Source organism: Hoplias malabaricus, chromosome X2 (genome assembly GCF_029633855.1).
Source record: "Hoplias malabaricus isolate fHopMal1 chromosome X2, fHopMal1.hap1, whole genome shotgun sequence".
NCBI classification, from domain to species: Eukaryota; Metazoa; Chordata; class Actinopteri; order Characiformes; family Erythrinidae; genus Hoplias; species Hoplias malabaricus.
Genome location: NC_089819.1, coordinates 43,959,092 through 43,975,711, shown reverse-complemented (window position 1 = coordinate 43,975,711; position 16,620 = coordinate 43,959,092). Strand labels below are relative to the sequence as shown.

General features: G+C 37.7%; 1 protein-coding gene across 4 annotated transcripts; it reads left to right on the top strand.

The window, feature by feature from the left end:
• Window positions 1-1,275: 1,275 nt before the first annotated feature.
• On the top strand, window positions 1,276-16,542 carry LOC136676773 (bromodomain-containing protein 7-like). Of its 4 annotated transcripts, none has more exons than XM_066653990.1 (17): window positions 1,276-1,410; window positions 2,689-2,876; window positions 3,207-3,330; window positions 3,428-3,485; window positions 4,657-4,801; window positions 5,195-5,305; window positions 5,539-5,720; window positions 7,506-7,626; window positions 7,837-7,912; window positions 8,216-8,323; window positions 10,638-10,773; window positions 11,386-11,497; window positions 11,823-11,915; window positions 13,897-14,002; window positions 14,524-14,667; window positions 15,658-15,798; window positions 16,386-16,542. In XM_066653990.1, exons 1-17 carry the CDS (start codon window positions 1,362-1,364, stop codon window positions 16,445-16,447), a joined length of 1,956 nt encoding a protein of 651 aa, XP_066510087.1. In that variant the 5' UTR covers window positions 1,276-1,361; the 3' UTR covers window positions 16,448-16,542. The 4 variants fall into 4 exon arrangements, with proteins under 4 accessions (XP_066510087.1, XP_066510088.1, XP_066510086.1 ...); XM_066653991.1 differs by having other exon boundaries at window positions 11,383-11,497; window positions 14,527-14,667; XM_066653989.1 differs by having other exon boundaries at window positions 11,383-11,497.
• Window positions 16,543-16,620: the final 78 nt, after the last annotated feature.

Here is a 16,620-nt window from a genome sequence, read left to right as displayed (position 1 = left end):
ACCGTGCCGCCCTGCTCTACAGCAAATATAGAAAATCTTTGTTATTTCTTAACAGCAGCCAAGTTATGAGTGTATGCATAAGCCCTACTTTTCCTAATGTTAGTAAACACCCCTTATACTCCTTGTAAATTCAGCTACTTTACAGAGCATCCATTTGTGGACACCCCTTCTACTGTGCACAACCCACTTGTATAATCTCCAGGGTAAAGTATGAAACTAAACGGGATGTTCTGGATCAGCAGAGTATAAGTTCAACATGTCCAATGTCAGCACTGGGCTGTGGAGCAGGGGAACTGCATTCTCCAGAGAAATGCTGCCCTGTCCAATACCTTGGTTATGACTTGAAATAATGTTTGTGATCCAGAATGATCACCCAAGATTAGTACTCTCTCTCTGGGCTGAATGTTATCAAATCCCGACAGCATTCCCCAAAAGAGAAAAAGTTCTTACTGTAGGAAATGGGGGACAAACTACCTACTAATAACTTTACTTTCAGAAGGATGAAGGATGATCAGGTGTCCACAAACACCAATCCTTCACAGGGCAATACACACTCACACCTATGGACACTTATGGGTAGCCAATCCACATACCAGCATGTGCTTTTTGACAGTGGGAGGAAACCAGAACACCCAGAGGAAGAACACACCAAGCTCCTCACAGACGACTGGTGTGTTTTCCCCATGTCAGCGTGGGTTTCCTTCAGATGCTCAAACCCACAACCCCAGGACCCTGGAGCTGTGTGACAAAGATAATACCTGTTTTTTAAAGGCCATAGAGAGGGCAGGAGAGAAAAAAAGAGAAAATCCAGAAATCTAACTAGAATAAGTATCTTAAATCTCCTGACAGGAATATGAGACAATGCTGCCTCCTGCTGTTTGTAGTAAAGTTTTACACTCACCGCACAGTTACAGCTAAAGCCAACGCGGAATTAATACCTAAAGTTACATTTAAAGTATTTATGAAACTATACGCATTTCAGGATCATTCATGTGCACACAGGACAGGACATTTACAGAGTGTAACTGAATATAATTTTGAGTAGAGGTAACGTGTATTGTGCCTTTCTTACAGCAGTTTCAGTTCCCCGTCCAGGCAGGAACACCACAGTGTAAGAATTCCTTAAGCAAAACTCCAAAAACAATTACATCAGCCTACCAATGTAACATGTATAAATGTGTGTCATGCTCCTTAGAGGCTCTTGATAATATCTTCTACTAAATGCAAAAGTATGTTGTGCCAGTACAGACCTCCTGTCCTCCGTGGGGCGCTGTTTAAACACAAAGCTGAACCCTGAAACTCCTCCACAACCAGCACACAAACAAAGACCTCTACGCACTGAGAGCGGGTGTAAATGCAGTATGGGCAAAAAGCACAAGAAACACAAGTCTGACAAACACGCACATGAAGGTAGGAGGACCTTTAACTCTGTCTAGTTCACGTTATTGTCCGTCTGTATGTCTCTGTTTAGAGCAGTTTACGCATTTACCGTTAGCCGGGTTTCCCTCAGAACTTGTGTGTGCTTAGCGCGCTAGCTTAGTGTACAGACCGAAGAGGAACTAAAACATGCGGATACAGAGGGTGGGTTAATCATATATATACTGCTCCGTCGTATCGATAATGTGCTTGTGTATACTACCTGCTTTTTTATATATTGCTAGAACATTAGCTGACAGACGTTTCACAATGTCTCCCTCAAAGGTATCTACACACCTATCTGATAGCTCATCTCAAAATCTAATACTTAGACTTTACGACCGGATAAAATACGGTTATAAACTTGATTGTGTTGAACAATGTTACATCTACTGGAAGTATAATTTCACCCATTTCCCAAAATGTCGGATTTATCATATTCCTAAAATGTGATTGTAGTCATTCAATATGTTTTTGTGGGAAACAGCACTGTAAAGAACCTCAGACTCAGGATTCCTTACCTATGTGATTATGAACTAGGTGTCACATTAAATGTAAAATGAACCCCTTTGTCCTAAACAATCAGTAAATCTACAGGAGTCAGTATGAGATGATGATAACTAAACAATGGTAGTTCTGAGGAGGGAAAAAAGTTAGAGAACTAAGAATAGAATAAAATAGAAGCCTTTATTGTCATTATACATAGTAAACGAAATTGGAAGCTGCACCTTAAAAAGTGCCCACAGTGCAATATTTAAATAGAAAAGTTAGAAATAACTAATAAAAACAACTGTGTAAAAACACGCTACTGTGCACAGACAAGAACTCAACGTATAAGTGCACAATAGACAAATAGGACAGACAAATAAGATGAGACACTGTAAATGTCAGTTAGTGCAGATTCCCATTTAGCAACGTGATGGCTTTGGGAAAGAAGCTGTCCCTGAGTCTGTTTGTTTTGGCCGGTATGGACCTGTAACACCTACCAGAAGGCAACAGGTTAAGGAGGTGGAAGCCAGGATGGGTGTTATCCTTCAGAATGTTCCTGGCCCTACTGAGACAGCGGGAATTATAGATGGAGTTTATGGAAGGCAGAGCCAATGATTTTTCCTGCAGTATAGGATTTTTCCTGCAGTATAAGAGAAGTTACACACAGTCCAGTTCTGCACAGAATAATACAAGCATCTTATTTGACAATGTCCTTAAACTTTTTTTGTTTTTGTTTGTTTTGTTTACTTTTCCTTTAATATCTTTTTTTGTGTTTTCTTACAGAATATGTGGAGCGGCCACTGAAGCTGGTTTTGAAGGTGGCAGGTAATGAAGTGACCACTGAACCTGTTGATGATGAGCAGATAGAACACGACAAGCACAAGGATAAGAAAAAGAAGAAGAAGAAGAAAGACGATAAGGACAGAGAGAGCCCACCACTTTCACCAGTGGATGACAAGAAAAAAAAAAAGGTTAGATGGAATCCATTTTTGTGGTGAGGGCTGGTGTATTATACTTTAAAATAAGACAGATTTCAGTATGTTAGTCCATGGCTTCCTAGATGTTTTGGAGTAAAATAATAAGCATGTTTTCAAATGTTTTTTTTTTTTTATAACTGTCAGTTATGAATATCAGTCAAACAGAAAAAATGTATGTATGCAGTTAAATTCCAATAATGATATTCTACAATCATAATACTGCTGTGAAGCATTAAAATGTTGTTCTTCCACAGAGGATTACAAAATTAAATTAAAATTTTCTGCATTAGATGGAAAAGATGTTCTTTCTCTATGTGAATGCAGATGACCAAGAAGAAGAAAGGCCAGGACTCTGTGGACATGGATATTGATGAGCAGAGCAGAACTCCTGTCCGGTCTGAGGCATCTCAGGATAAGATCTTCACTCCCTCACTGGCTAAATCTGATGGTATTTTTCATTTTGAGTGTCTCTGGGTGCCATGTGACTACACTGTTTGAAGATGAAATATGTTAAGAAATTGTCTTTTTTTTTTTTCTTCAAACAGATAAAGACCAGACTCCACTACAGGAAGCACTGAGTCAGTTAATAAGACAGTTACAGAGGTATGACCAATTTAAAGACATTTTTTTTTATCATTTCATTCAGTCATTCATGTATCACTTTTCCAGCTTTTATTGAAATCTGCTAGACCCCCAAGACACATTGACAGATTAATTTGAATGTCCATTGTACAAGACGGAATGAAAGGAATTCTATATAAATTGCATTTTGTCTGGTGTGTAACGGCAATTATGGCAAAAGTTTTAACCACTTGACCATATACAAACTCTAGTTATTTCCGTTTTATTTCACTCATTTTATTTTAGCATGTCAGAGACTACAGACACAAGCAGCATATACCATTGTCCCATTAGTTGTGGATTAGTGCACATAAGTCTTTAGTCCCTGTAACTTTAAAAACAGTAGGATGTTATAAATCATTATTCAGTAGAAAATGTATACAGGAGGTCCTCGGGTTACGTCAGTCACGAGTTACGATGTTTCATGGTTACGACACCTCTTCCATTTACTGTATAAAGCCTTGTGTCGACTTCACAAGGGGACTCCCTTGTGAAGACTCCTCAACGCGAACTTCATGTTTGGTGTGCTCGGCGGAAGAATACACGGTTACGCGGCTCGGGACCGAGGAGGATAGGTGTTAGGATAGGATAAGTGCTTACAGTATGTTATTTACGTACTGTATGTACGTATGTTCCGACTTACACCGAAAAACATTTTACAACGCGATGTAGGAACAGATCAACGTCATAAGTCGACCCCCTGTATATTGTTTTCTGCTTTTGCAGTTGATACACTGCCTGTTTTTAAATGTTTATTCCCAAGGTTTGAGAGCTTGTAATACACTGGTAGTAGCCAGTGTAAAATTATGCACATGTTGCAAAATAAAGTCGGATCCCTTCTTGTCAGTCTGGGGACACGTTTTAATGACAGGTGTAAACAGAATCTTGTCAAAGTACATCCAGTTACTATCCGGACACAAATCACATGTTAATGCCAGGTGTGAACAGGCAGTGATCTGAACGGGACTTTCACTGACCCTTTCTAGTTAGTGAATGCTAACTATTGAATGTGTACCTCTTTCCCATTCAATAAATAAAGCTATATGTACTCTATTAAATTTGTGATTTCACCAAACTCTGCATTGTTTTTGTTAGTGTTTTTAGTGTTATATTTACTGATTTTCTTTCTTTGTTCTGGCATTGTTTTTGGCAGGAAAGATCCAAATGCATTCTTCTCTTTTCCTGTAACTGACCTCATTGCTCCTGGATATTCTTTAATCATAAAGAGGCCCATGGATTTCAGCACCATGAAGGAGAAGGTGAAGAGAGACTGCTACCAGTCTCTGGAGGAACTTAAGGTATCCTATATGTCCATTTAATCTATTTTCTGTACTATAGGTTCATTTTTCATTGTCAGCATAAATGATCAGAATTTAAAATGGTTATATTTTGGAGTCAGGTATTTTATGTGATGCACCAGTTCAAATTCAGATGCCATAATGCACAAAAGATGTTATTTACTGGCTTCAAAAGTTATTCAGATGTACTGGCTGTGTTTTTGAAAGCAAAAATGTAAGCAAATGCATGCTATGTAAAACCAATTTGACACACGCATTCTATATAATCATAATAAGCCATCCAAAATGGATTTCAAATATATTATGTATTTCAAAATGTTATTTCTCAGTTCAAAGATGCTTTATGACCTTTTTCCTATTTTTGTCATCACCTTTATGGGTCTTTTTGAATAGATGGATTTCAAGCTAATGTGTGAGAATGCTATGGTTTATAACAAACCAGAGACGATTTACTACAAGGCTGCCAAGAAACTCCTCCACTCTGGCATGAAGATCCTGAGCACAGTAAGTTCTCCTGGAAAACTGCTGACATCTTCCAGTACATTGAGTGGTTATTTGTAATGTTGTGAAATCGACACTAGAGGGAACCTCTGTACTATGTTATTGTTTTGCCCCTTTGTTAAAATTGGAATTTGAGTTTTACATTGGTTTATTCTATTTAGAACAGGTACATATTTAAACATGGGTTAAGACAATATTGTTATACCACATCACACAGTATTTGTGTGTTTATAAAGGAGAGACTTCAGAGTCTGAAGCAGAGTATTGAGTTTATGGCAGACTTGAAAACATCCGGAAGGACAGTGGAAGACAGAGAGGAAGAAGGATCAGCAAGTGACCCCGCCAAAGATGGATTATCATCAATGGATACCAGTGACAACTCTCAGTCGCCTAGAGTGGCCAGCAGGGACACACCTAGGTATGGTTCTCTCATTTCAGATATCAGTTCTAGGAAGAGCTCGGCAGACCTAATAACTAAATGCTAGTCATATACATGACATTTTCATTTAAATAATGACATTAATGTTTGTAATAGTATATTTCATGTATGTTAATTCTTGTGTGATTTAATGATGTAACAACATGCACATATTCAAACACATCTTGTTAAAAATAACTTCTCCTTATTCAAATTTGTCATGAATAAATTAAATCCATACATGAAATTTGAATAAAAGCAAAAGTCATCTCAGAGCTAATACTGTTTATTAAAATGACAAGAACAAAATATGAGAATTTGATAAAGCCTAGTCCTGGATTAAGTTGGAGCAACAATGTTGAATCATTATTCGAATGTAGATCAAATATACAAATACAGGGCCTATACTTAAACTGTTTATTGTTTGTTTGTTTTTGTCTGCGTAGCAAGGAAGGCTACTTGAAATTGTGATGTATGTGTATAGTTTGCAGAACTCTAGTTAGTGGATATTAGTTTTCTATATTTGTTAGTTATTTTAGCATTGTGGCTCCAGACCCAACATAAAGAATGTACTCTGCATTTATTGCAGGCTTTCTTGGTCAGGCCATTCACAGCGGGCCTAGAAAAACCAGGTCTTTGCACTTCTAACCATTACATATGGGCAGAGCCTCTTATTTTTGGGTTGCTATAGCCTCACTTGAAGCACACACATTCACAGATCTACAATTCTTTTGTTCTTTTCCAATATCTCAATATTTAAATATTTTTAAGAATCTATTAGCAATATAAATAAAGGACTGACATATTATGCTGGGTCTTTCTCTCTTTCCCTCTCTCCCTTTCTCTTTCCTTTTCTCTCTCTCTTTCTTTTTTTCTCTTTCCCTCTCTTCTCTTTCTCTCTCTCTCTCTCTTTCTTTCCCTCACTTTTTCTTTCCTTCTCTCTCTCTCTCTTTATCTTTCCCTCTCTACCTCTCTCTCTTCCTTTCTCTCTCTCTCTGAAAACTGCTTTAAGAGAGGAATGTGTAAAATCATGTCAAGACTTGTAAGCCATCTGTGGCGCTTGTGCTACCAACCCACGCTTCACACAGCAAGTGCTGCTCTCACTCTAAACACATGCTTAACTCTAGGTAGATAAATACACATTTCAGAATGTTGAGTAGCTGCTTCTGCAGGGTGGGGCAGGATATAAACATTCCAGTAGGTGGAAAATGGTCAGAATCAAGATTTTATAATTTAAAAGGAGTGATTCAGCCCAGAATATTATTTGAATAAGAAAATAAATATAGAGTTATAGAGTATAGTTAGAATATATAGAGTATAGTTATATATATATATATAGTTAGAACAAGGGTAATCTAAAGGCATATTAATGAAATGTTCATAAGGGGGCAGTCATGGCTTTGAGGTTAGAGATGCGAACAACATTCATTCATTCATTCATTATCTGTAACCGCTTATCCAATTCGGGGTCGCGGTGGGTCCAGAGCCTACCTGGAATCATTGGGCGCAAGGCGGGAATACACCCTGGAGGGGGCATGCGAACAACAGATAAATAAATGTTAGAAATTGTTTATGTTAAGTAAAAAAATATTCTTAGAACCATGAAACCATTCAAATATCAGAAGTGGCCCTCAGAATTAATTTAAAATCATGTAGAATAAATAAGCATTGACCCTGTAAGAGAAATAACTTCAACATTTGTGCTGGCAGCATTTTCAGAAATGAGATGATTGCCAGTTGTGAATATTTTCTAATGGCATTTCTTTGCCCATTTCCTGTCTCCAGTAAGGACTCTAAAGAGGATGCTCAGAAGAGTGTGAACCAAGCAGAGAAGGATCTAGAAGAAATTAAAAAGATAATTGCAGAGTCTGAAGGTAAACTGTCCAACAGGAGCCTGCAGTGTGAGGTAAGATATTAATGGCCACATCAGTCCTACCACTGGAAATCGGAGTTATGACAAATCTTCCACAGAGTTGTTTAAATTAATTAATCCACAGGGCACATCGACAAATAAAAGCAAGTGGAATTAAAGAATTAATGACACTATATAATTTGTAGTTCAGCTGCCCTTATGTTAAACTGCTCAAAAGGCTAATGTTATTTTCTTTCCTGATAGCTTCAGTTTGAAAGAAGAAAATCTGATGGCTCGACCACTCTGGGCATCCTAAACCCGGCTGACCTGAGTGCAGGAGGTAGATGAGCATAAGTATATTCAAACATGTTACAGAATTAGTGAAATACATTTGTGTTAGTAACCAGTGCAATGTGATGTCGTGTGTTTAATTTTGCTTTATTATTTAAGAGTGTTTACACATTTATTTGCATGCGGAGAAATTTGCTTTATGTAGCGAGATAATTAAAGTTGAATTGCTCCTTATTTTATTTTTAACTTTAAACGCAACTTCTGAAGGTTAAGCTCTATACTCAGAGCATTTGTATGTGTTAATAAAATTGACCTTTAAACTCTGCTTATTATTCTTGTGTTTGTGGATCAGACCCTGGTTACTGTCCAGTGAAGTTGGGGATGATGGGTGTCAGGCTGCAGACGGGTATAAACACCTTGCAGGGTTTTAAAGAAGACAAGAGAAACAGGGTCACCCCAGGTAAACCCCCCCCCCTCCCCCCCCCACACACACACACATTCACTCCCTAAATAATATATATGTCTTATATATACTGTAACCGTTATTTATTTTTATTTTTTTAGGTGTTAGTCAATCCTTGTATTTGTCCCTAAGTGTAAAATATCACATGACATTCCATGTATTACTGGATTTAATCAGGCACCAGTAGATCATGTTGCACACTGAGGTTCATATTTCAGGAGTGTAGTTGATACTCATTTGCTTTGTCACCTTTCTTTTCATAAAGGATCTTTTTTGCATATGTAAGATGTTTATCATCCTAATTAATAATGTAATTGCAAATTTGATGCCACTTGTTCATCTGTGTTAGTAGAAGTAGTACAGCACAGTGCGTCACCCCTCAGCATGGTTTAATTTGTGAATGCTGTAGCAGGTCTTCAGAGTCCATGTGGCCATTAAATCACACTAGGAATGGCAGTATATAGAGCAGAAAAATGGCTTGTTATTGCATGGAAAAAAGGTGTTTGTCTTTTCCTGGTTTCATAATTTCCTAACAGTAGCCAGGAGCTGAATCATTTAGACAGAGTCTTTGAGAGGACACAGTAGATCCTGTTGAACTAATCAGCAAAAAGAATGTTAAACTGTATTCTGGAAAATGCCCGGCTCTGCCAAAACTGATGAATTAGTGAAAATAGCACTGCATTCAGGTTTTAAACTAAAGAATTTGCTTTAAAAAAATAGAAGGATATGTTTTTTTTGACACAAAATTTTTTTTTTTTTTAAGATTTTTTACCCCAAAATAAATTGCTCTAGTCTTTAAGTCACAAAAGCTTCCATTTCATTTGTCTCCTGGTGACGTTAAGCCATTTTAAAATGCATCATGACTGAAGTAAGGTGCTATCCAATAGTTATAGTCATAACTCTGTACCTGCCATCATCTAAAATCTAATATTCTGTGCAGGTTAGACTTAATTTTTTTTGTCTCCCAAATCTTTCTCGTTTATCCAGTTGGCTTAACCCAACATTGATCTCAAACCAAATTTAATTTTATACATTTGTATTCAAAGTAAAATAATTATTAGGCATCATATACAGACAAATCTCTTGTGGCTCAAAGGGTGATGGATTGGTTTACTGTCCATATATTTTCCTGATGCCACTTGATGTACTAATTAAGAGTTCCTTTCTTTATATTTAAAGAAATGTGGGCTCTGTATTTACAGAAATGTGTGATTTGCCTTATGGGAAAATCTGCCCTTGAGCATTCCAAAACTGGATTTTCGTACGTGGTTGGAGAGAATCTATAATGATGACAGGCTACCACAAAATTGATTGGAAATAAATAGTGGAAAATGGTTGAAATGTTTGAAAGCATTTTTGGGTGATTATGGCGGAATGTTTTTGGCACAAACCAAAGTCTTAATATTGTGCAGTGGGATAAACTGGAAGAGAAGAAATAAGGACACAGACAACATAAAAGTCTTTATTTCACTTGGCTTTGATCTATTTATTTATGTTTTATTTCATATGTACAGGATTCCACGAAAGTGAGGTCTAAAGAAGTCTATTTACCTCAGTGTATGGGCTTTGGCCTAGAGGCCTTGAACATGTGGTTCTCATGTTTTTGCTTGTAATCCCTGTCTTCAACAGATCAACATAACATTATGCACATCCTCCTTTCTGCATTCACTGTCTGTTCTCTCAGTTCCATTGACCATACAGGAGCACTTTGTTTTTTCTAAAATTACAGAATGGAGTCACTCTCTTTCACAGAAAACTGTTTGCCAGTTTAACCCTGTTCTTCACAGAGAGGATTTGGCTGGTAGCTCATTCTCAGTGCTGCAATGACACTGACATTGTGGTACTGTGTTAGTGTGTGTTACGGTGGAACGTGTGGATCAGCAGTGCTACTGGAGTTTTTAAACCCTCGGTTTCACTACTGGACTGAGAAAAGTCCACCAAATAAAAATGTCCAGAAAACAGCATCCTGTAACCATTGATGTTGGACTCTCTTACCAATGCAACACACATTACCATACCACCACGTCAGTGTCACTGGAGCGCTGATAATGATCCAGGTGTCAAAACATACCTGCTCTCTTGTGGTCATGTAGGGAAAATGTGAAGTGTTTTAACTGATATAAGCAATATAGAAATCACAGCCCTTTACCAACTGTCTATTTTAAGCTGTTATTCAGTATTTCTTTTATTTTGGTGTATTATTTATGTGAGTGAGAGACCCTGTGTATGTTTATGATCCTATGTTAAAAACAAAATTTGTCCATGTGTCTTATCTGTTCCCTCCAATTTTATTTTATTTTTTTCCTGCTAGTGACCTATATGAACTATGGGCCTTTTAGCTCATATGCTCCTACATATGACTCCAGCTTTGCCAACGTCAGTAAGGAGGATTCAGATCTTATCTATTCTTTCTACGGCGAGGAATCCAGCCTCCAGGGCTCAGAGAGGTATTTCTCACATTAGCTGTATTTAAATCTACATTCTACACAGATTCCTAGAAACGAATGTGTATTTTACGTTGATAAATATAATGATGGCATTTGCTGCTTAGCAATATATAATGCTCAATATAATATAATATTCACAATGGCTTAAACTCGCATGTTATGGATCAAATTACATTAAATATATGTTCTTAAAAATGTCCGAGTTTAGTATAAGAACACATTTGGGGAGGTTGTTCATTATTAGTATAAATTACTGTAAATAAATGTTCGTACTCTGCTGATGTGTACTTCTTTTAGACTATTTTTTCACCACTGATTTATGATTGTGCAGCTGTTTTGGGTGTTTGTCACATAGGTATATATCGATCTGTGTAGTTTTCACATATTCTTTTTATCCATTTTGAAGTGATGTCAGTTTTTAGAATGAAGTGTAAATGTATTTATTTTTCTAAAAGTAAAATTACTTACCCCGTAGCTGTCTGTGCTGATGAGTCAGTTTTAAGTAGTCAGCAAGCCCAACCCCTTACTTAATCAATGCCTCTATTCACACAGTCATCATTTCACACTCACCTTGAAATACATTGCTTCTGTGTATGTGTGTGTGTGCAGCAGTATTGCAGATTTCCTGGCCAAGTCTGAAGAGCATATGAACAGACTCGCTGATAATATTTTGGATGCACTGACCAGTGGAGAACATTCTAAACAGTTAAAGGAGAAAGAAGCTGTAAGACTGCATTCCCAGAATTTTGTTTTACTCTATTGAATGGATGTACAGTCAGCTTAATCTCAGTGAATGTGCGTACATGAAGTAATATGAAGTTTATTAAAAATAGTCGACATAAAATTTAAAAAAAAACCTACAATAGGTGCAAATTATGTTGTATTTTACCAGCACTCCTATACATTTATGTTTAATGATTATGTAGGGCCTAGTATAAGTAAAAGGGCCCATGAACTAAGAAATAGAATATGACTACTTGTTTAAATCTCTCAAAAAAATGTACTTGACCGCAAAGAAATATTAATTGGAGTATACCTGTTTCCATCAGACTGTCCAGGAGGCGGAGGAACCAATGGAAACTTCAACAGAGAAATCAGCTAAGACTGCAGCAGAGAAGTCAGACAAAGCTAATGATGTTGAGGTAATACAGAATGGAAGACATTAAGGTCTACTAAAATGTACAGCTCATTACACATTCCGCTGAATCGATTATTAGTTCCAAATATCTGGCATGGGCCGTTGAAATGGAATATTCCTTGTAGTTTGATAAACCTAAATGAAATTGTGTAGCCTAATGCTAAAATGATATAGAAGTGGGACTGCACAGATGGAATCTAAAGATGTTTTCTACCAACACACTATCAGCAAAATTATGCATGACCAATTGTGTTAAGGGGGGCAATTCCAGGTAGACATTTTTCGGTTTTTGGACTGAACACGGCTCCAAGCAAGAAGCATTTAAACCACTTCAAAACACCTTGAGGTAAAGCTGCGAGCTGCCATTGTGAGTCAGATAAAAATAAACGTGAACACTGCTGTAAGATATTTTACAAGTGGTGAATTTGTGCTGGATTTGAATGAGCTCTGCATTTTGTGGTAATTGACATGTCTCTCTGGGCAGTCAGCACTCCGTAATCACCATTTAGTACCTACTCAGCATGGTTGAACCCAGGCACAAGTAGGTACTGAAAAAGTACATGGTTCCGGGGACCAGGTACCGGATTTGGCCAGCGGAAAAGCAAAAGAGCCGAGCTGAGTCAAGTAGAGTCGTGCAGGTTCCATTCAGTGGAAAAGCGCAATAAGAATATGCTTGTGTTATTCTGTTCAGTTGGCCCTCGTACACTCACCCCCACCCACCCAAGGGGAAAAAAACCCCACAACTAAAAATGTCCTCATCAGTCAATTTAGTCGCTGTATAATGATAATTAATTCTTTGATGGTTGACAGATGTTTGTTTAACTGCCCAATGTGAATGCATAAAGTAGTTGATACATGGGAAATGGACTGTAAATCTCAATCTTATTCATGACAGTGATTGCAGAAGTGAATTAACCAACGCAGTAAAGTCAGCTAAGAAAAACCAAGCCCAGGTCTTAGACTGGCGTCTCCCTCACTCTTTGCTCCAAAGCAGCTGTGTCAACAGAGCCAGTCCACCCTCTCACATGCATACGCACATGGAAAGAACATTTACTTTACCATCACTCTCTCTCTCTAACACACACACACACCTTCAGCAGAAAGAGCGGCCTTGGATGCTTCTGAACATATCTAAAAACAAAATCATGCCAGTTCAAATCACAGTGTTGCCATTTGTAGATTTAATTTCAATGTCCTCAGGTGCCTTTTTATAAAAACAAACAATGATTTCAGTTTATAGCACGTCACAGCAAACATCCACCACGTGTTTCTATTGACTCAGTTAATTCAGTAATAAAAGCACCTGCAAACATTCAGGGTGGGGCATGGAACAATACAGAGCAGTTTGTTGCTTTTATTGGTTTTTGTGTCAGTGTTAAACATATATTCACTGTTGAAGTAAACCTCATTCTTAATTTTCAGTGCAAATTAATATAACAAGTGTTTATTTCTATTGGTCAGTTCATCCTGAAATTCTTACAAAGTGTAAAGGACATACATTTTTCTTTTAATGATAAGGAAGACTGTAAAGTCTTGTCATTTTAGACCCTAGGAAACTGAAAAAGTTTATTAATTAATTTATTTAAATAATAATATAAACCTAATTACTGAAATTTTCAGCTGTGGTGAAAAACATATATATAATATTGATAAATGTGTATTGTATAATACACTCAAGTTTTCACTGTTTTTGTTAAGATGATGGTATTGTGAGTGTGTGTGTGTCTTTTAAAGTGCTGTATATTTTCAAAGAACTGAAAAGGGTACCTGTAAGTTCCTTGAGCACACTGTAGCTTTTGTACTACTTTGTGTGTGTTTCTGGAAGCATTTCACTGACAGCTTGAGCTGACATTTAATGGAACACTCTTCATGTAGATACTCTGGCAAAGTCAACTTATTTCTAAAAATGTGTATCTGTGTGAGAGAGTGGGGGGGTAATTTTGATTTATTTATTTTTCATGCATTTTCCCTCTCTCTCCCTGTAGGTGGTTGTGTTAGAGTCCAGCAGTGGGAACAACATAACAGCTCTCGGTTCAGTCACGAGTTCGGGTCTGGGGCTTGACCTCCGGCCCGAGAGCTTTGACTCAGAGGGTGAGAGCACACACTTGTTAAAACAAAAGTTACATGCCATTTTCAAGTCTTCTTTAAAATTGTTCACAAACTACAGCTGCATATAGCGTATACAGTACAGGCGTATACAGGATTTAGTTGTGTGTATATAATAATTATTTATTAAACGCATTGCATTATTAATATTGGATGCATCGTAACAAAAAGCAGTCAAGTTTATATCATTGGATTAAATCATGATCACTAAAACGTATTTCCCCATCTATTTAATATTGTCGATGTTAAAACCTTAGAATAAAATTCTTAACATTTCTCAATAAAAATGGACAGATGTGGGTTTTCAACTGGCTCCACTACGATGATGGTGACCCTTGGGTCATTTTAATTTGAAGCCCCTTCCTGTGGTACAACACAGAGCTGTGGAGTATCTTGTATTTTGTGTGTCACGTGAATATCGTGATTCCACAGTTGTAATAAAATAATGATTAAAAAAAAAAGACATATGTACACTTGTGTTTTTCTCACTCAAATTTCTGTCTCAGAAGCAGAACAGTTTCAGAAGAAGCTGGATGAGACCACTGTGCTTCTGAGGGACCTGCAGGAAGCTCAGAGAGAGAGACTAAGCGCCAAACAGCCTCCAAATATTATCTGCCTGCTTGCTCCTACTGCTAAAGAGCTCCAGCTAGGTACACACACATACACATGCAGTAATTCTCAACCGTTGTGTTCACACCTGTGTTCTGAGTAAGGTAATAATTTTAGGTGTCTGTCTGTGTTACGTGTTCTTTGACATGAACCAGGCATTTTTTTTAAACATGCTTCAGGCAGGTATAATCCAATATGTTTGAGAACATAAAGCACGTTATTGTGAAAGTTACTAAGACATAACAATTATTCAGAGTGGTTTGATGTTGAAATCCTCCATTCTAGAGAAATTCTAGCCGACTTCTGCTTGCTATGCACCATGGTATAGAAATTAAAGTAAGTCTAGCCCAAAAACCAAGTCCCATACCTACATAGCAATGATATTAAAGCAACACACCTTGTGGGATTGTTGGTAAAACATTGTACTGCGCACACTGCCATCAGCCTGGGAGGGGAATGCATGCACATGCTTCCTCTCAGGCATGTGAAGCCAGCCACTGCCTTCATTTTGAACTGCCACTAACACAACACCACGGGACAGGTCAACAGAGTGGTGGAGAAAGCCAGCCAACTACCCAGATCCGCTATGTCACCCACACAATGCCCGTTGTATTGCCTCTGTGGTTCTGTGACTGGAAGGTGGGGTGGACAAGGCCCTTCAACTCCTGGACTCAAATGGCTGAGACATCATTTCGGATTGAACAGCTTAAAATACTGCACCACTTGGGAACTCAAGATTTCTCAGCCTTCACAAGACACATATAAGTTTCATTATTCACCTGTTTAATTGTCCAAGATGAGACCATCTCGTTTTGTTTTTGGGGACTCTACTGTCGCCATTCTTGCCAAAAGGACCTAATTATTAATGTGACGTTCCCTGCAGCTTTCCTGACAAAATAAAAAATGTGCTGTTCTTAAAGGTTTCTGATTTACAGCTCAGAGTAAAGTTCATTTTGAATTAAACCAGCCAATGATAAACCCACTTACATTTGCTGAGATTGTAATACAAAGTGTTTTGTTCTTGTGTGCAGCGGAGAAGGTGACCGGGAACCTGGCCCAGCTGACCAGTCAGGTGACGCCGGGTGATGTGAGCACTGTGTATGGTATTAGGAGGGCTATGGGCGTATCGATGCCTATTGAACCAGAAGAGACACTCGCACACCTGACTACAGGTAAACTATCAGCAAAAACTAGTGAATGATCACATCTGATTTCATGTGTCTTTCTGCCTGCATGTATGAGCTTAGTGCTTTCAGCAACAACATACAGGCTGTCTCTCAACTAGATCAGTGGTTCCTACATAGTGCACTGCACAGGGGTTATAATTACGGCTTCTGTGCTAAAATAATATACTGAATATAAATGGATTATTGTTATATATATTGCGCAGTACATGGGTTTAAAAGCTGTTTAATAAGAACCTACGTCCTGCACTACAGTGATTAGGGGTATATTTAGGACAGACCCAAATAAATCTACCAATGTGCATATGCATGCCATTTCAGGGACAGATTATGAATGTGAACTGAGAGTACAGCCAAATCTGATCTGAGCTAAATAATCTTAATTGATTGTTTTCTGTAATGTGAATGTAGCCTAATGTACACATTTGCTTTCAGATGTGAATTGCAGTATTTCCTTATCAGTTTAAGAGTAACAGATTCTATTCTTTTCTGACTTCATGTAAATTCATTTAAGCTTCCAATTTGTACAGTTTCATTCTCAAAAGAGGTGTCAATCACATTTTCTTTTTCCACAGTGGGAGCAGATATGGATGTGGCATGTATTGGCTCAGAGGACGTCCCAGCCATTACAGTCTAGCTGACCATTCAACTCTGTACCAATGGTGCTCTATTTGTTCCATGTTTGTTTGTATACAATGTCAGTAAATAAATGTTTTTGGGGGTTTTTTTCAGTACTTGCTCATATTATTTTTTTTTTTATATAAAGAAAATTGGTTTCAACAAGCTGTCTCTCTTTAGAGCCCATTTCCA